The 26,001-nt window shown below is 40.0% G+C and overlaps 1 protein-coding gene across 7 annotated transcripts in view; it reads left to right on the forward strand.

Annotated features, from left to right (window-relative positions):
• Positions 1-26,001, forward strand: part of ARHGEF28 (Rho guanine nucleotide exchange factor 28) — an 86,590-nt gene that overhangs the window by 44,298 nt on the left and 16,291 nt on the right. For 6 of the 7 annotated variants that reach the window (XM_039729871.1, XM_039729869.1, XM_039729873.1 and 3 more), the window contains 20 exons: positions 324-456; positions 820-875; positions 2,975-3,026; positions 3,566-3,713; positions 3,815-3,936; positions 4,811-4,951; positions 5,417-5,667; positions 6,593-6,715; positions 7,107-7,224; positions 8,094-8,348; positions 9,202-9,278; positions 9,942-10,120; positions 10,785-10,876; positions 11,767-11,949; positions 14,555-14,689; positions 15,339-15,424; positions 18,683-18,721; positions 18,810-18,857; positions 20,646-21,125; positions 24,376-24,676. In XM_039729871.1, the coding sequence (XP_039585805.1) occupies positions 324-456; positions 820-875; positions 2,975-3,026; positions 3,566-3,713; positions 3,815-3,936; positions 4,811-4,951; positions 5,417-5,667; positions 6,593-6,715; positions 7,107-7,224; positions 8,094-8,348; positions 9,202-9,278; positions 9,942-10,120; positions 10,785-10,876; positions 11,767-11,949; positions 14,555-14,689; positions 15,339-15,424; positions 18,683-18,721; positions 18,810-18,857; positions 20,646-21,125; positions 24,376-24,676 (3,019 nt within the window). The remainder of the gene's footprint in view (positions 1-323; positions 457-819; positions 876-2,974; positions 3,027-3,565; positions 3,714-3,814; positions 3,937-4,810; positions 4,952-5,416; positions 5,668-6,592; positions 6,716-7,106; positions 7,225-8,093; positions 8,349-9,201; positions 9,279-9,941; positions 10,121-10,784; positions 10,877-11,766; positions 11,950-14,554; positions 14,690-15,338; positions 15,425-18,682; positions 18,722-18,809; positions 18,858-20,645; positions 21,126-24,375; positions 24,677-26,001) is intronic. The other variant, XM_039729870.1, reaches the window with a different exon arrangement.

The raw sequence follows: 26,001 nt of genomic DNA on the forward strand, positions 1-26,001 counted from the left end.
TTTAGATTTCTAAATGTATTTCTGCCACTCTTCCTTGATAATGCTTCCAGGCCTAGCTGACAGTAAAAACAATGCCTATATAATTTTAGGGCTTCAGCAATATTGGGTGTAAGAGTACAGAATGCTGTTGCACGTCTTCCAGTACAAGGATTAAATATTCTAGAATAATTTGGTTTTATAAGGGAATATTTTATTGTTTTTAAGAGTGAATAAAATGAATTTAAATTTTTAAGATTGAATAAATATTTTTTATTTAATTTATTTAATTTATTTATTAATTTATTTAATTATGTATTTTCCTGCCTCTGTTTTTGGGGATGAAGGCAAAAAATAAAGATACCAAAGATAAGGAGAAACCAACCAGGCACAATTTTACAAATGGGACTTTCCCAGGAGTTATCCCATGCATGGTCTGTGAAAAGGCCCTCCTGGGGAAGGAGTCACTGCAGTGTTCTTGTAAGTAGCTGCTGACTTTTACTTGTGCATTTACAGTGCTCTGAATACTGTTCTGACATCCTAGTTCAGTGTGTTGTTTGAAACCTTGTCATCATTTGGATGTACCTGTTTTCTGTAATGAGCTGAGGTTGAAAAGGGAGAGGGAAGAAGTACAGCAGGTGACAGATTCAGAAAGAATGGTTGATCTCCTAGCCCTAGCACATTAGGCAGAAACTCTCTTCTAGCCTGTATCTGTATTCAAAGATCCTGAGGATCACTTTAATATGTGAACCTGAAAGAGGGAAAACTGAAGCCTCAGAGTACATTTTCTGCAGACTGGGACCCCGTTTGGTGCCAGGCTTTGAAACATACCTTCTCTTTCAGATTGCAGCGTGATTGTGCATAAAAGCTGCAAGGAGTGCGCTCCTGTGTGCACCAAGGTAACATCCGACACTGATCTTACTAGAGGATATTTGCTTTCCAAGGGGCTGGAAACAATGAAGGAAAAAAAGGAAATACACACAGGCTGCCCAGACTCAGTGTCTGTGTGTGAGGGGCTGTGAGGGTGCCAGAATGGCAATGGGAGCAACAGAGCTAACACTGTTTGCTCTGTGTGCTTGAATAACAATTTTTAGAAGGGGATCAAAAACGAGTTTCAAGAAGTATTTATGTTTTTGAAGGGTCACAAGCTCAGACTGTGAAATAGTGGGCCTGGAGGATTACAGAACAGATTGAAAAGAAAGGCTTCTCAAAATCTCAGAGAGAAAGAGCCCTTGTGTACTGGGGGGGTTCCATATGTTTGGAATAATGGAAAGCCGAGATGGAAGGGGCTCTGGCAGGTGACCTCATCTACCTCCTCACCCTTGGGCTGGCTCACTTCTAGGTAACAATTTGGGCAGATGTTTGTTTCACCCATTCTGGGAAATCTCTAGAGAGGAGACTCCACAGCTACCTGCCTAGGCAATTACTCCCAGCGTTCAGATGCTTCTGTTATAGGTAAAAATTGATCCAGCCAATTTAATAAAAATAGAATTTATTTTGCGACCGATATATAGTCCTGACAGCCCACAATCAAGGAACAGCACTGACCCTGGAGATCTGGGAGAACACAGATCCGGCCTCTATTGCACTGAATCCCCCACAATGCTGCTTGGCAGAGTCCGTTCTTATACCCTTTTTCTAGCCCACTCGGGAGTCTCTTTGTCTCCTTTCTGGGTTCTCCATATTCATATTGCTTCCATTCTCTGTCCTGTGCTGGACAAAATCCTGTTCCGATGTGTGTCCATTCTTTGGTTCCCGGAATCCCGCATTCAGATGTATGTCCCTGATGGCCCCGTTTATCTAAGATGAAAATCTTCATGGGCCATCATTGCTGGATGTTTTCCCGTTCTGCCAGTGAGAACGACCATCTCCTGGGCTAGGTTCACATCGTATGTTAATGACACACCTCCTCCTCAGCTGCCAGCTGCAGTTTTGTCACCCTGTGAAGCAACTCCCCTTTTCCCCTGCTAGTGTGATTTTAAGGTTTTTATATCTTAAACATATTTCATGCATTTATGTATATATTCTCTACCAGCTCGAATTACCATAATACATATAACACTTCTGAGCAGAGCAAAACAGCACTAGAGCTGAGGGATACGACCTTAACGGTTAAGAAGGAATGCATGCATGGTGAGGATATCTTAACAAAGGCTTAATATTGAAAACTAGATGTATAAGGCTACTGCCCTCAAGAAATAAAATGAGACTTGAAGAGAAATGTGCCACAATGATGCGGGTAATTTTTCACATTTGTGGAGCGTGTCTTTCTGGTGTAGCTGTGTTTTGCATCATGGTGGCTTTCAAGGAGAGCATGATTCCGTACTGATTCTTTAGCATAAACAAGCCTTAAACTGTAGATAAATCAAGTGGGTTTAATTTTGTTTATAATTTTCACATCATGGTCTTGCACTAATTTCTGGGAAACTTCAGGCATTGAGACTGCTGAACTGATGGCTTTGATTCCTGGGGATAGTGGGTTACTTGCAAGAGGACACGAGAGCCCTCAATTCATCTCAGCAAGAATGCAGTGCAGGAAATGTTCACTGACCCACCTGAAGTGAAATATATGCCCAAGTACAGCAGGCTTTTGGTACAGATTTTGCAAAAGTCCACTTTGGAAGGGGGAGCGGTTCTGCCTTTGGTACTCATGCTTCAGATAGTGTACTACCACAAATGCTTTGATCTTATTTGAGTATAAAGCCCTGAATGTGTACTTTTTGTACAACCTTTGCAGGCAATACTCATATAGAGAAAGTTGAATGTTGTAACTCAGTCTGCTTAGAAGAAATAGTTTCATATTGTAGTACAAATAGTATTCTACTTTGAATTTTATTATCTACCAATAACTAATAAAATTAGTTATTGGAAGGAATTAGTACCATAATTTAGGATCTCTTTCTTGTAGCACGTTGTGTGATGTTATATGTGAATGAGTTACAGACTTGACTGTTAAGTATATTATCACCTATGTGATTTAAAAAAATTCTTTTTTCAGAAAACCCAGGAGAAATACCATAATAAAAACAAGCTCCAAGTTGGTGTAACAAGTAAGTTAGGTATAAACCTAGCATTTCTAAGGTAGGCCTTGATTAAAAATCATGGGACTGACAGTATGAACTTTACCATGTAATTTCTCTATTTTTAATTTTTGTTTCAGTACCTGTAAGAAAGGGTGTGTGTCTCTAATTAATGAATTTTTTTTGAGAGATCAAAAAAATCTTCTTCTACAATGAGTGTGAATTTACTGTATTTTCAGTGAAAACAAAAAAAAAAGTAGTTAGTTCTGTCTATGTCATTTATCTTGTGCACAAGTATTTGCACGCCTATAGAGCATGTATGATTTATTTCCTTATCAAATTACAGCCACACTGGGGCTATTCCATATTGCCTACAGGCTTTTTTTATATTCTGTGAGAGAGCACTGTGGTCATGTACCTTGAGAAGTAGGCATTCCTGATGCCAGATGTGGGTCAATATGAACACCAGAGACCATTTCTCAGTGTAAGTGTGCCATTGATGACATACTCTGTCAAACAATGACAAACTCATTGTTTGTCAAAATGTTGTGTTGTGCTTTGCCTCACAGATTCCCTGCCTGGAGACATTTCACAGATGGTGCTGTCCTCAGTGCAACCTTCTTTCTCTGTGCCCATTGGACTGTCTCTTGGAAAGAGGGAAGCCTCACAACAGCCCCACCTCTTGTCCAAAAGTGTCCCCAGTGCCAGTTTGGAAAGGTAGAGGGGCAGTTACAGATGGACTATGCTAAATACATCCTTCAGGATTTCTAGGAAGATTTAAACCATGAATTTTTTTTTTTTTTTAATTTCTGCACTAGAAGAGCTACACAATTTTCTGGACAAGACTCTGAAACTAGCCCCTGGAAGTCCAAGTCACAGTCTGAAGAGATGTTACAAGCATTAGGGACCTTTTCTTCAATGGATGCTTTTATGATGGAAGGTGAGAATATTGCACGACGTTTCACCTTATAGCTAGTATTGGAAAATGAAAACCAGAAAAACTCCTTAGCTGATTTTGGAAGACACTTCATCTTCTCAAAGAAGAGCACTTGTTTTTGATAATTACTGTTGCATCCCTCTTTAAAATTATGAAATTAAACACGTTAGTCTTAAAAGAGAACTTTTCCTTTCTTCCTTGTAACTAACTCCTTGTAACTATTTTATAACTTTTGGAATATTTTAGTATGTTTTTACCATTTTAAAGTAACAGGGATAGATGTACTGGCATCCTTACAGAAACAGAACAGTAATACACTTTTCTTTTGCACTCATCCAGTAGACTCTGTTGACCATGTCCATTGCAAATTGTAAACCTGCAACACTTGTATTTCCTCAGTAGCCCAAATTCTTAACTGCTACTGGTGCTCTTACAATAGCTGCATAGCCTTGTGACGCAAATAGAAATAGATTTTTCCTGTAGCTAGGTGTGAGACTGAATTTGAAAGCTGAAGGGCTTTCACTCACATAGGATGGTGCACATACCACTCACTGAACATCTGCTCTTGGAAATATTGAATTTTATTTTTAAATTTTAAAATATTTCTTCAAGCAAAGAGATATAAAAAGGATTTGATTTGAGGAAATAAGAGTGTTTTTTATCTATTCTCGTCCCCTTCTCTCACAAAAGCAATTCAACACTGGTAATAATATTCACATCTGGCAAACTTTGCTGTATGGCAGTGTTTGCAGAAGTCTTACCTATAGTTCATCTCTGTGATGTGTTCCCCTTACTATATGAATAGATCTGCATGTGCCAAGGGACTTCCCTTACTCTTTATATGTGTGGTGTTAAAGAAATATAAATTTTGTCATAGATGATGTGGATTTGTCTCAGTGGACTGATCTCTGCACAGATGCAGAAGAGTTTGAGGCAGACTCCTGGAGTCTTGTTGTGGATCCAATGTTCTGTAGCAAGCAAGAAAAGGATGTCATCAAGCGGCAGGATGTCATATTTGGTCAGTATTTCAAAGCTGTGTGGAGGTTTAAATGCAATTTGGTGCATGAAATAGAGAGGGAACCTACATGGTTTGTGGCCACAAGAATGAATGCTTCAATTCAAAACAACAAGAAAGTTCAAAGAACATTTTTATCACAAAGTACAATGTCTCCTAAATTAAGGAAATTGATAGTAGTGGCTACCAGAGACATAACTAGCCTGTTCACAGAATAGTTGAAATTGGAAGGGGCCTCATCCAATCCTCAGCTCAAGCTGTTACAACCACAGCTTGTTCATTGGGATACAGAGAGAATTGTGTCAGAGCCAGATAAATTAAGTTTTCTGACTGACATAATCAATTAGGTTTGAGGCTCACACCGAAAAAGAATTATGACTGTGTATTTGATAGACTAAAGTCTGTCTTATAAGGTGTGCAAAATATTCAGGTGATTATTACACTATCCTTTTTTCTTTTATACCGCAGAGCTGATGCAAACAGAAGTACATCACATCCATACCCTGTTCATTATGTCTGAAATATTCAGGAAAGGGATGAAGGAAGAACTGCAGCTTGACCACACCATGGTGGACAGAATATTCCCCTGCTTAGATGAGCTACTGGAGGTGCACAGACAGTTCTTCTGCAGAATGAAGGACAGGCGGCAGGAATCATGCATGGCAGGGAGCGAGCGTAATTTTGTCATTAGCAGAATTGGAGACATCCTTGTGCAGCAGGTAGAAGCATCAGTTCTGTTGATCCTTTAAGTGCTCAGGGTTCCAAATTTAAACAATTTTTTTACTCCAAAACTTCTGTGGGCAAGAAGACAATTGTGGTTGCCTCAAGAATATTTAAAACCTGTCCTCCCTGATTATTTCAGAATGAAATAGCAATGTGAAAAAATATCATTATTGTCAGGTAACTGTGGTGAACTTGGGGTGGATTTCTCCCTATGTGGTATGAGTGACAAGAGAAGTGGTGAACTTGGTCATGTTTGCAGTAGAAGGCTGCTGTCATACTACGGACTGCAAAAAATGAAAGTAATGGATTCACTTTATCAGCTGAGGAGAGATGTGAAGAACTGATGATGGAAAGGAAACTACCTGTTAATTTCTTGTAGTAATCTAGCATCCCAGATAAGTTACATCGCAGGATACTGCTCAGTAGGGAAGGTGTGGTTGCAAGGTGTTTCCTGTGGCCAAAGGATGGCCAAACTGATGGCTTGACATTCACATCTCACTTCCTTGTGAAAGGGAGGTCCAGCTTTTCACCTTCTGTCAGTCTTTTTTCACTCCACTGAAATAAAGAGCTGAGGTGTTACCTTGTATAGAAGCAATGTGGAGATCAGACAAAAGTAAATGAACCTGAGAGGGTTGTGTTTGAAAAGAGGTGAAGAAAATGCTGTTCCAATGTTCTAGCTGTTAGTGGCAAGAGTTCAGTGGAGGTTGCTTGTGTTTTCTCCAGCCTGTGTTCCTCTTCTTGCTCCTAAAAACAGCTAGCCTATTTTCATTCTGTAGTGACAGGCCTTGTTAGTGAAATTCAGAGAACTTGATAAACCCTGTAATGTAAAAGTTCCCTATTCATCCAAAATTCACTAGTTAAAGGTACACACTTTCCTGACAGATAGAATGTTAAGCATAATTCACGTATTAATTTCTTCAGTTTTCAGAGGAAAATGCAACTAAAATGGAGAAAATATATGGAGAGTTTTGTAGCCATCAGAAAGAAGCTGTTAATCTCTTCAAAGAGCTGCAACAAAACAAGAAGTTCCAGAATTTTATTAAAGTAAGTTAATGTGGAATCATGAGCACTATTGACAAAATGCTCAGGAAAAAGGTACATAGCTATTACTTAGATTTAGGGTTGGGATTCTATTCTGCAACTCACTTTAAATGGCCAATAAAAATGGCAAAAGTTTTTTTTCCTTAACTAGTGAGCTGATAAATCACAGTTTTCTTTCAAATTTTAGAATGCTTTGGCATCCAATGTGTATTACACACGTGTTCCTGTTACAGTACGCCTCATCCCTCAGCACAGCAACTGTTCCTTGGGGATGGTTCCAATTACCCAGCATTTGTTTTAACTTATTCTAATGCTTTTAGATCATATTTCTTATTAGTCAATTGGTGGTTTAATATGCCTTTACTACCTAAGGTATATATTTACATCTGTGCAGCTGAGAAATAGCAACCTGTTGGCACGACGCCGAGGAATCCCTGAATGCATTTTGCTCGTCACCCAGCGAATCACCAAATACCCTGTTTTGGTTGAAAGGATATTGCAATACTCAAAAGGTAAATAAAAGCTAAAGTGTTGCTTCATGTCTGAAATCCTAGCACACTTCTGACGTAAGGAATTTGCACAGCTACAATATCACAAAAGATTAAATTCACTGCTCTGTTGAGATACAACCAGAGTAACATAAATACCTACTGTTCAGGCAAATGTCACCTGATGAGAGCTGTCTGGTCTATATAGGTCTTGTCAAAGGTGGGTTGTGAAGATTTCTGATATTCCAGCCAGGTAGGCCATAGAAGTCCAGAACAGCATACTTGTTTTAGGAAAAGACCTTGACTAAAGTATGTGAAACTAGCTCAGATACACATGTGTACCTTTCGAATTAGTTCTGAAGGAGCCTTTTCTAAGTAGGGCTAGAAAAACATTTTGTAAATTACTCTCTGTTTTTTCAGGCAAAGATTGAATGCCCTCTGGAACTTACTATACCTTTTTACAATTACTGTTAACTTAAAGATATTGTCCCTTAAATGAGAATTGTAGAAAGTTGCATATACAATGCAAATCCTTTGTACTTGCAATCCTGTTTCAAGGGTACTTTTTTAGCCATAAAAATAATATGCTATATGATTTACTTAGCCACTAATTTTTTTTTTTGAGTGTTAGCACCTCATAAATATTTCAGAAACTATCCAACATGTTGTTTTGGCTAATGAATAAATCTGAGGTATAGGTCATCTTTTAATAGGTGAGTCAAAGTTATATACCTCTAATAATTCTAGTAAAATGGTTGCAAGGTTCAACTTAAATTAACAAATTTATCAATTTAAAGTTTGCATGATGCTGATTGTTTCCAGAAAGCAAGAAATTATATCTTCTCTTGAACATGCTGACTAGTGTCATGTTGTTTATTTTTTGTTTCATACAGAAGGAACAGAAGAACATAGAGACTTGTGCAAGGCCCTTCGTCTAATTAAGGATATAATAGCAACAGTAGATTTGAAAGTGAATGAGTATGAGAAAAAGCAAAAGCTGTTGGAAATTCTCTGTAGAACTGAGAACAAAACATATACAAAACTGAAAAATGGCCATGTTTTTAGGAAGCAAGACTTGATGAGGAAAGAGAGGCTACTTCTTCATGAAGGTTTAGTGTATTGGAAGACAGCGACTGGTCGGTTCAAAGGTATTTCATCTAAGTAGTAAAGTCTTTTAACTCTTTACTTGCAAATAACATTTGAAGACTGGTTAAAGAGCAAAAATACTTTCTTGTGCTATATTGCAAATAAGAATGTCTGAGGTAATGGTATTGCCAATGTTCCACTAATTTCTGGATGATCATTTCCAGAAGCTGCCATGATTTGTGAGTAATCTGCGTAGGAACACAAGTTCTGCATTTCTTCTTCCAATCCCCTCCTTCTAGTATTTTGGTTTCAAATTTAAATTAATAACATAATGTTTTGACTTGTACATTTTTATTGTTTGCAGTACTTGCCACTGAGAATAGCTTATTAACAATTCAGTGGTAATGAGACATCCATAATAGAAAAGAAATTCTGAAGCCACCCTTGGCCAGAGCGCAATTTTTACATCCAAGCTCAGATTTTGATTTTTGGTAGTAATCATGTGTTAGGGGTTGGAGTTTTTTTAGACCCTACTAGTTTTTGCTGAACAACTTTATAAAGCTGTCTGTTGATCATTATTTTAGACATGCTTTTACCAGTGCAATACTGTGCTGTGAGCGTGTGTTACAGCACAGACAAAGCAGGGAAGTTGTATTGCCATTGGTGCAAGGATTTCTTCTTTCTCTGGGCCTGTGCTCCAGCATGGTGAACTTTCCTGGGAGATACAAAGCAGGGATGTGTGGGTGCTTCGTGGAGACCATGGGCTAATCCAGATATTTCCTGTTTAGTTTACTGTAGGATTCTATGACATGTTTCTTCATTGGGGCATCTCCCTTTATAAAGATAAAGTAATAATTTAACACTGATTGCACTAATCTTAATTAAAATCCAGTATTTTCCATTTCTCATTTTAAGACACCTTAGCTCTGCTTCTAACTGATGTACTACTGTTCTTACAAGAAAAGGATCAAAAATACATCTTTGCAGCTGTCGTGAGTATATTGTCAGATATTTTAACGCATATGTTGCACATTAATTTGTATATTTCTCAAAAATTAGGTCCTTATCCATCTCATTCGCTCATTCTCACATAATTTTTTTTTTTCCTAAAATCCTGGTATTGTGTGTCAGTATATAGAAAATTTAATTTGTTTTCAAAAGTAAATTTTTTTGTAGAAAAGGCTAAAATTAACAGAATTATATCCTTAATGCTGTGCTTTACATGGTTGTGAAGGTGGGAAGTAATGCAGGCTCTTTCAGTTGTCTAATATAAATTTTAATTTTTTTGTTCCATAGAACAAACAGAAGAACAATTTTTACTGAAAATATAGTAGTAAACACACATAAAAGACATGACAGATCATGGAAAAAAGTTCCCAACTATATAAATGTAAACATTATATGAATATTGTGTCTCAGTATCAGTGAGCCTCTGAGATTTTCTTTTCAGCACATATCTAGTGCTTGATTTGTTCATTGACAGTGTAACATATTTTAAAGAATAGTTTAAAAGGATGTCTGATTACTCAAACTGTCAGTAGTCTGACTATATCAGGACTAGTGTTAGTCCAATGAATTGAAAAATCATGTTCTTCCTAGAGTGTGTTTTATAAGAAAGTAATTTATTATGCATGTGCTTTGACTATTTCCTCCAGGACCAGAAGCCTTCAGTTATCTCCCTTCAGAAGCTCATAGTAAGAGAAGTAGCTAATGAAGAAAGGGGGATGTTTCTGATCAGTGCTTCATCTGTGGGGCCTGAGATGTATGAGGTTCATACCAGCTCCAAAGAAGAACGTAACAACTGGATGAGGCATATTCAAGAGGCAGTGGAAAGGTAGGGGAAAAGGCGTTTGGTTTTCATGCTGGTAGTCCAAAGCAGATGGGAGGTTGGTTGGATATTCACAGTAGCATGTTCTTTGTTCTGCATTGTTCTGGGTCCATCTGTAAATTTGGGTTTTCCTCTGACCTCCAGGTGCCAAAACATCTTCATCACTCCTGCCATACTTCCCATATTCCTCCTGGTTTCCCACTGAATCAGACCCTTTCTGTTCCTCATTAGACATCCTTACCAACCATTGTACCAGCCTTCCCTCACCTTTGCCTTTGGCACTGGCTGCCTTCCAGGGTCCTGCAGGTGTCCATACAACCATTTGAGGAGATCATAATAACATGTCTGTTATCTTGGTGTCAGCTCATTAAGAATGGTAGGGAAAACATTGCTTCTGATGGGGCCAAGCTTATGCTTGGGACAGCTTATGCTTGGTGTGCACCAGCCACTCTCGCTGCACAGTGCAGCCTTACCAGAGTAATAAGGAGTCCTTCAGTCTGCTTGATGTCCACTTACTGCTTCTTAAAGAAGCAGACAAATGGCATGCTTCTGGATTGTTGCAAAAGGTGCTGGTCTTGTGTTCTGTTTATTGTGAACATAACATTGTATTGAAGATGAATATATGATGTGCAGATTTTGCTTTATCCACCTTTGTCTTTTATCTTTGAAGTTGTCCAGAGGAAGAAGAAGTAAAAATGAATGAATCTGATGAGGACAGACGTATTGCTGAGGCCAAGGCATACAGAATTCAGAAATATCAAGGTGTGGTACCTTTTCTGTCACTCTGAGAGCTCCAGCATCCTCAGAACACAGGATGAATTAGTAATGCACTCATGGTGGCTGATATATTCAAAGTGGCTCAACAGGCAGAGTCACAGCAGAGACAGATGAGGTGGTCTGATGGTATAACGTGAGTGTAGTAAAAGAGAAGCATGTTTTTTCCAAAGACTTTAATGGTTTTGCTACATTTCTATAACTGAAAAATAAAAATAAAAATTGACGTTTTCAAAACAAATACTGATTTTCACAGATTAGCATCAAGATCAGGTAGTTCTGAATTTGTGAAAATACCTTGAATCTTCAAAATTGTGTGGCTTTTTGTTTGTTTATAGAACTTTGTCCTTTGCAGCTATTATTTTTATTGGCAAATATAAGGATAAATTCTGCTTCCTTGGTGCCCCCATGCCTAACTCCCACATCTTTATACTGCTGTGAGGAGAGAAATTGTGGCCATGTCTGTCCTATTGAGAGCCACAGGGAAAGGCATTCTCTGCTGAAAGTAGGTGTTCTCTGAGGTTGAGGCCCTGAGTTACTAGCACACATGAGCCAAGTGCTTTCCCAGGGGGTAGAACTAACACGTTGTTATAAAAAAACAGCAGTAATGAGGGCCAGAGAGAGCAGCCAAAGCCACCTCATCAGGGTAAGGTTTTTATCCTAGACTCTGCCAGGGTGTATGCTAGCTTTCATTTGGATAGACTACGGGATGAACTTGGATGAATTTGGGTCCTGGCCACTTAAAAGAATCTTAACTTGAATTAGCACTTTCTACATGGCATAAAGATTAAAAAGGTGAATGGGGAGCATGCTTTCCCTGCAGGATAAAAAATGATAATACAGTTTTCAATTTTGCACTGTTCAATTTTGGTTGACAGAATCACTGAATAAGCAGGACCAGCAAATCTGCAGTTATTTAGAAGAAAAGCTGTGTATCTATGCAGAACTAGCAGATATGTGTGGGTTTGAAGATGTCCATGTAGAACCTCACCTACTTATCAAACCAGATTCCAGAGAAACTCCACAGGCTGCTTCACTGCTGGCAGCAGCACTCAGAGAAGGTGAGTTTGCATGGGAAGAAGGGATTGGTGGCTCTTCATGTGGGCAGATATTTTAAGGTGACCAAGTGCAGACATGTGGCCTTGTGTTCAAATTCTATCAAATCTCAAGAAGTGGCAGTGTCAAAAATTCCAAAGGGCGTAGAAGAAAAAATCTGTTGATTTTTGTCAGATACAGGAGATGGTACCTGCCTGATGGTATCCAGATTGGAAAATATCTGGATATTTTGGATATGTTTAGGGCATAGCATCAAATATAAGCAGGCAGAGGCGTGGTGTTAGGTTGTTAGCTGTCCTCACAGTACAGCTCTGTAAAGCACAGCAGGGGAGAAGCGTGTATGCAGTATGATATTGCACCTGGTCCCCAGCCTTCACCTACCTTGGCTGATTTTGATGTCACTTCAGAATCCTGTAGGATTACATACAGAGCAAATCAAATTTCTACCAAGAAACACCTAGCGCAATTGCTGTAGAAGCCCTGTTTTTTCTGCCTGCTATCTAACAGGACATTGTTAGATGCACCATCTACAGTACTGTGTCCTGCAAAGGAAGGAAAGGAATGGTATATGTAGGTACCTTCCCTAGCTGGATCTTCAACAAAACTTCTCCTAAACTCAGTGCAAGGGAGCCCTGGTAAATTGAGTCCTGATTTTAGCATTACCTAAGTTGAGAACTGTGTGCTACTAACAACATTTCAACCTATAAAGCGGTGGAGCTTAGTCTTCATCATCATTATGAAGTCAAAGAGCATTTTATTGATAAAATTTATTAAATTTGTGTAGGGTACAGTAAGTCAGTGATAAAACAGAAAATATTTGAAATGGTAGCCTATACTTACTACACACCTTATTCTGCCCACTTCTGTATTTTTCACTTTCTCTCATGTTGTTGATGTTGATGATGTCTTTGATTTTGGAACTCTACAACACTCTGTGTAAGCTTACAGTTGTTCAAATTGTAGACAATTCGTGGGGATCTTTTTCCAGGATGGAAATACTAAGTTCCTGAGCTAATAGCAGACTCTAGGGGAATAAAGCATTGCTCACAGTAGAGAAAGACAGAATTATATAGTGCTTAAGCAAATTAGATGTACACAAATCCATGAGATGAGATAGGATAAATCCAAGGCTGCTCAGCAAGCTGGCCAATGTCACTGTGAGGCTGTTTTGTCTCAACTTTGAAAGTCACAGTCATCAGGAGAGGTTCCTGATGACTTGAAGAAAGCAAGCCTCACACTCCAAGAAGGAATATTTACAGAACTAAAAAACAGTCAGTCTCTCCAGCATTTCTGAGATAATCCTCCTGGAAGGCATTTCCAAGAATCTGAAAGACAGGAAGATGATGTGGAACAACTGTCACAGATTAATTAGGGCAAGTTTGCCTGACAAGTTTTATGGCGAGAGAAGGGTGCATGTTGGTTACCTTGACTCTCTCAGACCTTCAACACTGTTTGCACTGGCTGTAGTATTACATCTGAATCGATGTAAACTGCTTAAATGGGTGGAAGACAGGCCAGACTGCTGGGCTGAAGAGGTTATATGACATCCAGTTGGTATCATGTTATAGGGAATTCTCTTAGCGGGTGTATCCTGAGACTGGTAGTGTTCAACATATTTATTAATGCAGTTAACCTCAGGACTGAGTACATTCTTAACAAGCCCATGACTGTCATGGTGAGGAGTGGTGCATTCACTGGGCTGAAGAGACCTCTACAGATTGGGAAAATGGTAAGAGGAACGCTTAGACATTTGACAAAGATAAATGCAAAAGTGCTGCGTCTCAGGTGATGTAATCCTGTGTGTTGGTACAGACTGGACACTGATGAGGTAGAAAATACCTTTGTGGAAGTGGACCTGGGAGTCCTACTCGAGAGCAGGTTGACCATGAGGCAGAAGTTGCTCTTGTGGCAAAGATGGCCAACTGCTTCCTGTGCTGCTGCAGTAGGAGGGGAGTTGCCAGCAAGTTGAGGGAGGTGATTCTTCCTCTACTTAACCTTGGTGAGTCCTGTCTGGGCTGCCATGATGAATGCTGCACCTTCTCTGGCCAAGAGAGACATTGACAAAGTAGAACAAATCCAGTGAAAGGCACCAGAATGACTAGAGGGCTGGAGGACATGATGTCTGAAGGCAAACTGAGGTAGCTGGCTTCGTGGGATCTCATTACTGTCCACAGCAGTAATGAGAGTGTAATGGGGGGATATAGAGAAGCAGTGTAATTGGAGGATATAGAGAAGCTGGATTTTTCAGAGGCCCATGACAATAAAAGAACACATGGACAAGAGACAATAGTCCTGTGGTGAAACCCAGGCAATTCCAATTAACTAAAATTAAAAATTAAATGCCATGAGAATGTTAGAACAGGTTTGCTCAGGGAGACTTTGAAGTTTCTGTCTTTGGAGGTGTTAAAGGCTTGTTGTGCAAAGCTCTGAGCAACACAATTTAGACTGACCAGTTTTAGTGAAATGCAGGATTGGGTGACCTCTGGAAGTCCCTTACAAGTTAAATTATTCCATGGTCAATCATTTCTATGTCATTGAGGAACTTGGTGCATTCATGCACTAAGGAGCTATTTAAGGGGTGTCTGTAATTCTGCATGTTTTCCTCTTCAGCTGAAAGTCTCCACATTGCTGTAACAACATCACAAGTGAGTGATGAAACAGACAGATCACCAGAGGAAAGTACTGAGGAATTAAGTGGGAAGCATAGATTCACTACCAACGAAATACTGGAATCTGCTCTGGGTGGTGAGTAAAATTTGGTGCTTTTACATCTTTAGAGTGCTAAAATAATTGATACCAGATTGTTTTGTTTTTTGTTTTTTTTTTTTTTTTTGGAAAGCCTATACGGTCTAGAACAGAATCAATAGAAAGTAATGTACTAAAAGTTGTCTTTGGGCAAATTCTCAGGTAGTGTAAATTGTTACATAACTTTGTTGAAAGTACACTTTCTTGTCATTGTTGTTCAGCTCTGCACAAGTCTATCTTGCACTATGTGCCATTTCTCTTGTTGTCAGGAGGCTTGGAAACTGGGATTGATATTCCAATAATTTCGGCTGCAAAGGGTAGCATTAATTTCTCACAACAAAATTGTGAATAAAGTTGTCTAAAAAACATTGCTACAGAGCATTTTAGTGTTATGGTTACACTTATCTCCAAACTTTCATAAATGAAATAGTGCTAATTTGTAAGGTAGGAAAACTGGGCTGAGCCACATGTGCCATCATGGCTTGCAAATTTGTTTTTCCCCAGCCTAGGATCCCTTATGTAACTACAAACCATAAAAATCACTTTCTCATAGATCTGAGATGCTGTAAAAAAACATGCTCTTTGTTTTTCTAGTCAATATATGCTTTGACACCTTTCTTATGCATTTTCTTGGGGCTTTATCTGTTAGATGCAGAAAGAAAAGAAATTGAAGAATCACCAGAAATTGATCTCAGTGTTGAAAAGGAAATGGCAGGTGCCGATCTTGAGGATAAGGTATTGTAAGTTTTTCTTCCTGCTTTGCACATGGCAGTCTGGGCACTGTGCCTGTACATACTATTCAAATTTTTATGGGGATTTTCACTCAGATCCAAGTAATTCAGTCTAATAGAGGTCACAGCAATTAATAATAAAATTTTTAAAAGCAGTCGTAAACAATCCAAGCACAGAATGATTTTTCTGCAAGGCTTAAGATCAGTGAGTTGTAATAACAGGCAGTGTTTTCAAACCATTTGTATGGGCTATTCCTGTTCACAGGATGATAAAAGTCTCCTGCAGTGACAGAGTCCTCAGCTAATGCAAGGAACACTTGTGCATTTGGAAGAGCTTCATCCTGAGAACAAGCACATAAGATAGGATGGATGTTTTTACACCAGCTTGCTTCAGAATTTGAATCAAAACAAAATGGAGCAATTAGAGAATAGAAGAACAAGTGCCTATTTTACAAAGTCCTGTAGCTGATGAGCAAATCTGGGGAGAAAAGCAGAATCAAAAATCAGTTCTGGATAAGACTAGGAATGACAAATTTTATGTAGCAGCAGAGTGTTGGAGTAAGTAACATGAATTACTGTGTGAAAATAAAGTGAACCATAATAGTGTAGATCTTAGGTGGAGAATAATAATCACAAAAGGAATAAAGGGGAGAGACAAGAATGTAAGATACAGACTTTGAAATGGAAAGAAAACTTTGCTCAAAAGTTTAGCGTTAACATACTGTCTTTGCATCAGGTCTGAAAGAGGGCTTGTGTGCCTAAAACCTTGTGTTTGTTTGTTTTCTATATTGAGAATACTCTTGCTAATACACTAATCTCTCTAAAACCTCACCTTATGCTTAGCACTAGATCATCTTAGTTATCAGACTGCTGATAGAAGGGAGCAGGAGGAAGAATGTGAATGGAAAAAAATAGTCTGAAAACAAAAGACCACGTAGGAGAGCAGGTGAAGAGGAATAGAACCTAGAAAAGGTAGAGGGGCTCAGATATGGCCCACTAAAAATTGCAGTAGTTCTACATGAAAACTTTGCCTTGGGGTTAAAGAGAAGGAGAAGCTGGGCTTTTTTCAGAGGTGCACAGCAAAAGGATGAGTGTCCAGGATTACAAGTTGCAGCAAGGGAAATTCTGAGTGTATATAAGGAAAAAAATTAAGTGCAAGGATGATCAAGGAGCAGTGTTTGTCCAAAGAGGTTGTGGGGGTCTCTACCATTGGAGGTTTCCTGGATTTGACTGGGGAAGGCTTTCAGCAACCTCCTGTAACTTTGAAGCTATGCCTATTCATAAAGCTGGAGAGACCTCCAACTCTTCCACCCTAAGCCATTTTCCTGTTATTTATGGCCTATTGTTTGGGCAAGGCATGTACCATATCTTCTGATACCGTGTCACAATCAGACTTACCAGGAGGTGGCAGAATGAGCAAAGAAAAGAGGCAAGGCAAGGGCTTTCCAGGGAGGTGGGTGTGAAGTCCCAGGGTTGGGGGGGTGACAGCTCGGGACACAGCCCAGCTAGCTTGGGAAAACAGAAGCAGGACACGGGGGCAAGAGGTCCCAGCTTGGAGGTTACATGCTGACTATTTACTGGAAGGAAGAGCATTGTCCCTGCAACATGAAGGATCCCCAGTGGGCAGCTGTGAGAAGTGATTCTCATCTTGTGTCCCCTGCTCCTGCCTTTTAAGTGTATCTCTGCAGGCATTGTTCAAAGCACAGTGCAGCCTGCCCTGGAATCTGACCGTCCTCATCCAAGGTGATCAGGAACAGTGGCAGAGAGGCGGTGGCGGCCTTCAGCACAGTTAAACTCCTGAAATTACAGCTTCACTCCTAGCTGGACTTGCAGGGCATGTGCCAGCTCAGCTAAACCTGCCTCAGCCTCATGTCTTAGCACTCAAGTGGTGCTGCAGTGAGGGGCCATAGGCACTGGGACTGGCCACTTGCAACTCCTTGGTCAAGCCAATGCCACACAAACCTTCCCCCTGTGCACATCCGTTTTCAATTAAAAAGGACTTAGAAACCTGAAAGAAACCCTGTTCTTGTCCAATGTGCAGGCTCTCCCTTGTACACTCTTCCTCACGCTTCCAGCATTATCTCCTTTCCCTCCCTCCTGGCCCTATGCTGCCTCCCTACCTTTTCCTTTGCTAAGGAAACCATTCTTGTGCTGCACAAAGACATCTGCACAAAATCCTCTACTTTCACAGGAGAGCTGAGCTTTTCTATGGCTTGGAGATACAGTGAGGAGGAGGAGGTGAAGATGTGGAGGGGGAGTGGAAGGAAATACTGAAGAGATATAATGAGAGAAAGAGTAGTGGAGGAAATTATGCAGCTGGTACTCCCTTTGCCCCATGGGTGTCTGTGTTGGGTTGTGTTTAGGGGGCTGGTCTTTCTCATTTTCATTTTCAGTTATTGCATCTAAATGTAGCAGATGCTTTGCTCTCTGTGGTGGAAAATGAGACTCAGTGGAGAACTTAAGAGAATCAGAGAGAAAACAAATATTCCCCAAACTCTCCTCAGCTTCTTTGGGAAAAAAAAAAAAAGAAAGAAAAATCATACAGGAAGTCTTTTCAGCGTAGTCTCAGAAGGGATTATATTTGAAGCAGTTCTCACCATTTCATCTTATCTTTCTCAGAGGAGCTGTTCTTCATGCTGAAGGGATTATGGGTAGCTTCACCCCATAAATTTAGAGAGCTTCTTAGGAAAAGGGAGCAGCATGGAAAGTGTGAGGCAGCTGTGCCTTGCTGCAGAGGACAGTAGTGACCATGCTGGTGCCTTTTGTAGCATGTACTGGGCACAGCATCTTACAGGGCACCTAAGGCATTTTTGTGATCCAATAACATGACTTCTTGCTAGTTTCTTAGTACATTTTTATCTCTATTTTTGAAAAGTCTTATGCTTTGTCCTACTATAAGTAATCTTAACCCACTGTACTGTATAGAAACTATACAGAAATCTGGTTACTGTATTTCAAAACTCTCAAGTAAACAAAGAATGAATTGAAATGTCTTTTCTATGTAACATTACTCACAAGGGATTAAAATTGTGGATGAACAGTTGTGTTCAGAATCTCTAGTAATTTCCATGGAAACTCCATTATTGATGTATTATTAGTCTTCACAGATTGTTGCTTCTGTCTTTTTTAATATACCCACATAAAGGGTTGACTCAGTACACATTTTCTAGCCACATGTGCCCACTAGTTTAAAAAAAATTACCTTGATGATACAACTTTAAAATTGAAAACAACTTTTTAAAGCTACATGTGTTTATTTTAGGGAGGAAGTATGAATTTTTCAGAATCTACAGGGACAGAGGTGAGTTAATTTAAACTTCAGACAGAATGTAGTAATTATGTAATTAACAGTGGTCAAACCTTTGAAATACTTCTCTTTTATTTTCTAGATTGTACAAGCAATCCAGAACTTAACCCGTCTCTTATACAGCATGCAGGTGACTACTCCACTACTAACTTCAGAGAGTAATTAATTTGTCCTAATAATTTGCTTTTAAAGTGTTGTTTTCATGTTGTCCTACTTTTAGACATTATGTTAATTTATCCTGATCTCTTCTGACTGTTGCATAAGTTGTCATGGAATATGGTTTTATTCTACATCAGTGGTAGGTTTCTTTTAAGAACTGAATAATACTAATCTGCTTGGAGATCCGTCCCTCCTCCCAAAAGAGGATGTTTGTACAGTCCAAAAACCTAGCAGGAAAGTAAGATGATGGCTCCACTTGAACTGATGTCATTCCACATACAGAATTCTGAAATTATAGTTCAAAGAATTGAAAAAATTTTGTATTTTGATTGGACTGTTCTCCTGGCTAGTAGTAAGCAGTAACTTGACCAGGTAGCTCAGGTAGCAAACTCAGCCCATTTTAGATGCTTAAATGTCACTTACTTTGGGCCTGCCTTTATGCACTTAGTACACTTACTGTAGGGCCTTAGTATGAAGTATTTGCCTCTTTTATGCTGAGCTTGAATGTCTTATCTCTTCTTATTTAGCTGCACTTTTATAATTCTATTTTTAAACGTTTCATTTCAGTATACTTAATTTTTAGACCCTATTTACCTTAGCATATTTCATAATAATCCTGGAAACCTTGGGCTTAGAAGTTAAGTGTATTGAAACAATACAAAAGAAAAATAAAAATCCTGTAATTCAGGGAAAAGTTTTTGAGTAATTGAAAAACAAATAGGGACAGTAAAGTAAGGTTTAGGATCATGTCTTAACTGCTCAGACCATGAATGGGCAGTCAGGTGCCGAGAAACAAGCAGAGGATCTTGTCCTGTTTACAAGTCACTGGAACTGACCCAACACTGGAGGAAGAGCCAAGGAAAGTGCAGATGGCACATTGCACAAAGCCAAAAACTTTCTGGGGTGGACAGCACAGGGCAGCAGGGCTACGTGAGCTCTCTGGGAATGTCTCCTGAAATAGATTCCCATGTCAGCTCTTGAACATAGCGCAGTAAGTGCCTCAGCAGATCTAGGGTTTTCTTGCTTTCCTTTCTTCTTAGTCCCAGCTATTTGTTTTTGTGTTATTGGAGGATGTCACAGCCTTTGCTACAAACAATGTCACAACATCCTTGTGGGGGATGGAATATAGAATTCTCGACTGTAAAATAGGAGCATCAAACCTGAAACCATTACTATACTGCAGGTTTATGCTTGCACTGACACCTTGGTCAGGTGCGTGTAGTGGTACAGTCCTGGTGACATGGCTGTGTTGGCAGGTGCCTGTAGGACTGGTGTTAGTTGGCCCACAGTGTTGCATGTTACCAAGGAGAGACTTAAACCCAGAGTGAACTCACTGGGAAACAATATAGTTTTATGTGTGGAAGTCACAGCTGTGTTAGGAATACTTGCGTGAGTATAGCATTCCCAATGCCTTATTGCCCTCTTCAACCATGAAATATCATTTTTCCTGTGTGTCTTTACATCCTCTGACAGAACAGGACCCCAGCTGTAATTGAAGTGCATATGCACAGCTGTAACATAAACATGTGTAATCATACTAAGTATAAACCAGAAGCTTTGTTAAAAGTGCTCAAAAGAATTGTTTTATTTTAGAAATACCTTTATGTAAAGGCATTATCACAGAATTTTATCTATTTGCTTGAGGAACCACCTCCCCAAAAAGTTCAAGCATTTTTATGTAATGATTCTATGCAAAAACACAGAAATGGATTAACGCTGATATTTAAACATTTGTGTCTGACTTTGTCGTGGTGTCTAGGCAGCACTGGCTATCCAGGACAGCCACAAAGAGATCCATAGGTTACTCCTGCAGGAGAATGAGAAGACCAGTCGGAGCCATGGTTCTCGGCTAAACCTCGTTTTGGAGCAAGAGAAATATCAGAATCTGGAAAAACCAAGGGTGGAACTGGCCAACATACAGAGAATGAAGCAGCAGTTTCAGCAAGAGCAGCAGCGGTGGCTGCGCGAATGTGAGCAGCGGCAGCGGGAGCAGGAGGCGAGGGCGGGCCGGCTGGAGCAGCGGGAGCGGGAGTGCCGCTCCGAGGAAGAGCTGCTGGAGCAGAGCTGGCAGAGACTGGCGCTGCAGCTGCAGGAGTACCAGCAGAGTCTGGAGAGGCTCCAGGAGGGGCAAAAAATGGTGGAGGGAGAAAGAGAGAATGTGAAAATGCAGAAGAAACTCGTGTGGCACTGGAAGCATGGTCAGCAAAACAGCCTGTTTTCACACACAGGGGACTACGAGGTTTGTGCTTCCCATTGTAATTATGCCTCCTAGAGACCTGCCTTGGCGAATAGGCCAGGATGTCTGGGTTTTGTTGGTTCTTAAAGTAATGAGTGAGCATGTGGGAAGCTGAGATTCAGGCATATCCAAGCATTTTTTCTTTGAATGTCATGAAGTTTAGGCAGGGAAATTGCAAAGTCCTGTCCCTGGGAAGGAGCAAACCCATGCATGGGTAGATGCTGGTGATCACCTACTGGAAATCAGCTTGACTCTCTACAGCTACCTGAAAGGAGGTTGTAGCAAGATGGGAGTCAGCCTCTTTTCCCTGGCAACTAGTGTGAGGACATGAGGAAATGGCCTCGAGCTGTGACAGGGAAGGTTTGGTTTGGACATTGGGAAGAATATCTTTGCTGAAAGGGTGGTCAGACATTGAAACAGGCTGCCTAGGGAGGTGGTAGAGTCACCGTCCCTGAAAGTGTTCAAAAAGTGACTGGACATGGTAGCTAGTGGTATGATTTAATTGATGGTGATTTAATTGACGGTGGTGTGTTGGGTCAAAGGTTGGACTTAATAATCTCGGAGATCTTTTTCAGCCTTTATGATTCTATGACTCTGTAAAGAGGACTTGGGAGTCCTGGTACAGAACCTGAGCAAACAACATGCCCTTCTGCAAAGGCGGCACATAGTCTCCAGGGCTGCACTGAGTAAAGTTTTGCTAGTAGGCCAAATGAGAGAATCCTTCCTCTCTGCTCTGGACACACCTGGAGTCTGGCTCCCCCAGTGCAAGAAAGGCATAGAGCTGTGGGGTGGAGAGGAGGTAGAGACAGGAGGATGGATGTCTGGTGAAGTGCCTGTTTGAGAGGCAGCAACATCTCTCCAGTAAGGAAGGCTGAGATTGTTCAACCCTGGAGAAGAAATGATTCCTATTAATGGGGGTTCCTTTTAATGTATAAAAACATCTAAATGGAGGTTCTAAAGGAGATGGAGCCAGGTTCTTTTCAGTGGCAGAACCAGAGGCAATGGGCACAAACAAAAATACTGAAGATTCATTCTGAACGCCAGAAAACTATTTTTTTCTTGTTGGGGTGATGGAGCCCTGGAACAGGTTGCCCAGCGAGGTTGTGGAGTCTCTGTCATTGGAGATAATCAAAAGCCACCTGGACATCGACCTTGGCAACTGTCTCTATGTGGCCCCGATTTGGCATGGGGGTTAGACCACATGTCTCCTAGAGGTCCTTTTCAACCTCAACTATTCTGTGATTTTAAGCTAGATACCTACAAAATCCAAACTTAGGCAGATGTTCATTAAATTGAGAAGACAGAAATTGTAAATACAAGAATCTGTGTTTCATTCTGCTTTGCTACTGTAAGATACATTGTGTCTCTGCATATTGTAGAAAAATTTAATTATTGTAATGATTAAGCATATAGAGCACTTAATGAAGTTTTTGATTGCTGTTCTTTTTCCTGGACCACTACCTCCAGGAAGGAAAAGGTGCACCTTCAGGAGTAACAAACATCAGGGTCTTGTGAACCCCACATATCAGACCCTGCTGTCCTGTTCCCTGAAACAACCAGCCCCCTAGGGGAAGAGGTTGGTGTGTGGCTCCATCCCTGACAGTATAAATCCTTGGAGATGCTTATTATTTGGGGGTGCAATTAAAAGTAGCCTCGAAGCTGCTTAAGTGTTTAACAATAAAATGATTAAGTTTTTGTTGAGGGTGAAGGACACAGTCTGCCTCTGAACTCAGCTGTCTGGATGCTCACCTGCCAGGTAGGTCCTCATCTCTAATACCTGCTTCGTGGTTGTGGTCTTGATTTCCATAACTGTTCTCTAAAGCACCTGAAAATCAAAACATTTTGTCTGTCTTTTCCACATGTGGAAAGCTCACTGACCCAGACAGCTTCTTTTTCCCCTCAGGTTCTCATTTTCACAAGAAAATCTGTAGAGGCTTTCTTCAAGCCATCACCTCCATAGTTTTTCCGCTGGCAACTCAACCATAACCATTTGGCATCTAGGATATTGCCTGCCTGAGGGGTTAAAGGATTGGTCTTTGACCTCTCCCTTTTCATCCAGCTTTTGTGAACACAGTGTGAACATGACTTACCCGTATACACTTGCTAGCCCAAACAACGAAGACACTAGCATAGCATGTGCTGCAGTTTTGACTTGTTTGGCAGTGCTTAAGAAGTGGATGATAAATCCAAAAGTGAAGTTTCCCATCAGCTTTAAGGAATGTGACCTCTGAAATCCTTCTAGGAGGGGAAATTGAAGGATAATAGTCTGATACAGGGATGTCTGGATTGCACAGAGAGGCAAAATAATTCAGTGCTGAGTGTCAGAAAGTAGTAGTTTTTGTAATCTAATATTTCATTCATAAGTCTACTTGTATTTTTTTTTAAGTAGACTACATGGCTTTGAATCCATCCAGACCTTAAGATTGTCTTTCTCCTGTGTTTCCACTACCTACTCTGTGCAGCAGTGGAACAGGTTGAGTGATTGTCAGTCAGCTGGTATTCTCCTCCCAATGTTTTGGTATTACACACAGCCTAGATAATTTTGTGTGACCAAACAATGCAATAACTCACTCTAATACTCCTGTGTTTTTCTGTGAGATTGGCCTTAATAAACACCTGCAGACAAAGAGTCTGCAGGAGCTGCATTTTCTGCCCTTGGGAGCCATGGCTTGCTTGCTAAAGCTGTTTGCCATCTCCAGTCTGACTGCTGCAACCCTGTTCTCTGTGATTGCCTGTCTATGTGAGGTACAGTGTTATTTTTGGATTGCATAGTACACAGATTTATGTATGAGAAGTGGCATGTTGAGCCATGAGGAAAAATATTAACCCACTGGAATTAGTCAGCAGAGCTCAATGCATCCCAGATAGTGGTCCTTTTTTATCTCTTACTTTGCAGTTATTACTTCTTTCAAGGTGAGCTAAGACCAGATCTGCTAGTTTATTGCTGTTTATTCCTGAATGCACATAAAATTTAATGTGTTTTGAGGTTAACCTCTGGCAGATTAGATGACTATTTGCTATGAATCTCCATTTGTCTGGCAGTTAATTTTCTGCATCCTGGTATAGGGATTCTTCAGGACAATGCTTAAATTCATACACTTTTACATAGTGAGAAGCAGGGAGTTGGACTCCATGATTCTTATGAGTCCTTTCCAACTTGACATACTCTGTGATTCTCTGGTTCTGTTACTTGACAAAGGTGAAAATAAAATTCTCTGCTTTGTTTTTTTGCTATTTTTTTCCCTTTCTGCAGATAATGGGACATAATCAATTGGACAGCTTACATGGTGAAAATGCATTCTACTTCAATGAAGCTCTAGTGTGCGTGTCTCTAAGAAGAATCAACAGATCAAATTCTTCTCTCGTTTACAAGGACGGTGTGTATGGGATGAATATCTCAAATTCTGATGTAGCAGGGACTAGTGAAAATCAGGTGGACATCAAAACAGACACTTCTTGTCAGCCAGCATTAACTAGTGTACTGTGGAAATCCACTAGTCCTTACCAGCAGATGTCTTTTTCCTGCAAAAGCAACAAGGATTCCTTTAATAATGGTAATTAATACTTTATTTAATTATGAAGTAGTGCAGGCAGTTTGTCCCCTCTCTGGCTGAACAGTCCTAGGAACAAAGACAGCTTGGTAGTAGTGGAAGCAGGACATTTTGATAAAACAGTTGCATGTTTCTTTGCAACATTTTTGATGATAGGTGAGAAAATCAGCAGAACAGAAAATTACTGAAAAAACCCGCAAAAATCCTTTTTGTGTCTGCATAGTAGTAATGTTTTTCTCTCATTCTTTTCCCAAGGCTTTTGACCTATTTTTTGCGAGCAGAAGTCACTCTTCTTCAAGTGCATTTTATTGATTGTTTCAGAACATATGTGCATTACTTGATGATTTCTGGTTAGAATAGCTCTTGATTTCCTGTCTTAGAATAATAATCAGTGTTCAAACACCCTGTTCTTGCTTCACTGAGGAATGAAAATATCTTGAAAGATCTGTGGACAGACAATGGTATCACTTCCAAAGAATAATATAATCTTTGAAATGAGTTGAACTCTTACTGCATTATCTTTCTTTGTTCTTGCATTTTACCAGTACCCCCAAAGATACCTAGGCTGCATGGCAGTTACTGATGGTGGCTACCAAAATTAGTGGAAGAGGCTGCCTATCTGAGCACTGCATGCACTGAAAATTTCTTGAAGGTCTTAAAAACCTATGAGAAACTCTAAATTATCTGGGGTTTATTTCTCATTTTGGACAATATTAGTTTTGATCTAACTTCTTTCATTAGTGTGAGTTGTAGACGAGGATGTAAAAACGCAACAGCTAAAAGTCTTGGGGACCAACGGTGTAAGAGATTAAATGATCTGGTGGGATTTTCTCCACAGTTGTGAAATTCAGGAGACGTGGCATGTCAATGCTGCAGCAGTGCCTGAGCTGCTTTTTGTGCAGTTGGCAGTGCAGAATAGCTTCTGTTCTCACACCAGCTTCTTGCAGGTCAGGTCACAGCAAAGACCAGTGGGCAGCAGAATTAGGAATTGAAAACATACACAAGTACAACGGTTAATTGTCTTACATCAGTGATTAAGGAACTTGCTCCTTAGTACTCCTTGTAATGAATTAAACAGACATCCAGTACAGCCTTACTAGTCTTTGGTATGTGCCAAAACAGCAAGTTATAACCAAAGGTAGGGCAGGCTAGTCACATCACTACAATCAGCAAACCAAGCTGATTAGTAAAAGAGATTAACATTTCTAAAAATGCCTAAGTAAGTAGCCTGGTGAAACTCGTTCTAGTTTGGCTGCAGTTGTCATTTTAGTTAGTGCAAATTTGAAAAGGAACACATATGCGGGTTTAAACCTCTCAAAAGTGGCTTA

The sequence above is a fragment of the Passer montanus genome, unplaced genomic scaffold (assembly GCF_014805655.1).
Source record: "Passer montanus isolate IOZ18808 unplaced genomic scaffold, ASM1480565v1 scaffold7, whole genome shotgun sequence".
Taxonomy (NCBI): domain Eukaryota; kingdom Metazoa; phylum Chordata; class Aves; order Passeriformes; family Passeridae; genus Passer; species Passer montanus.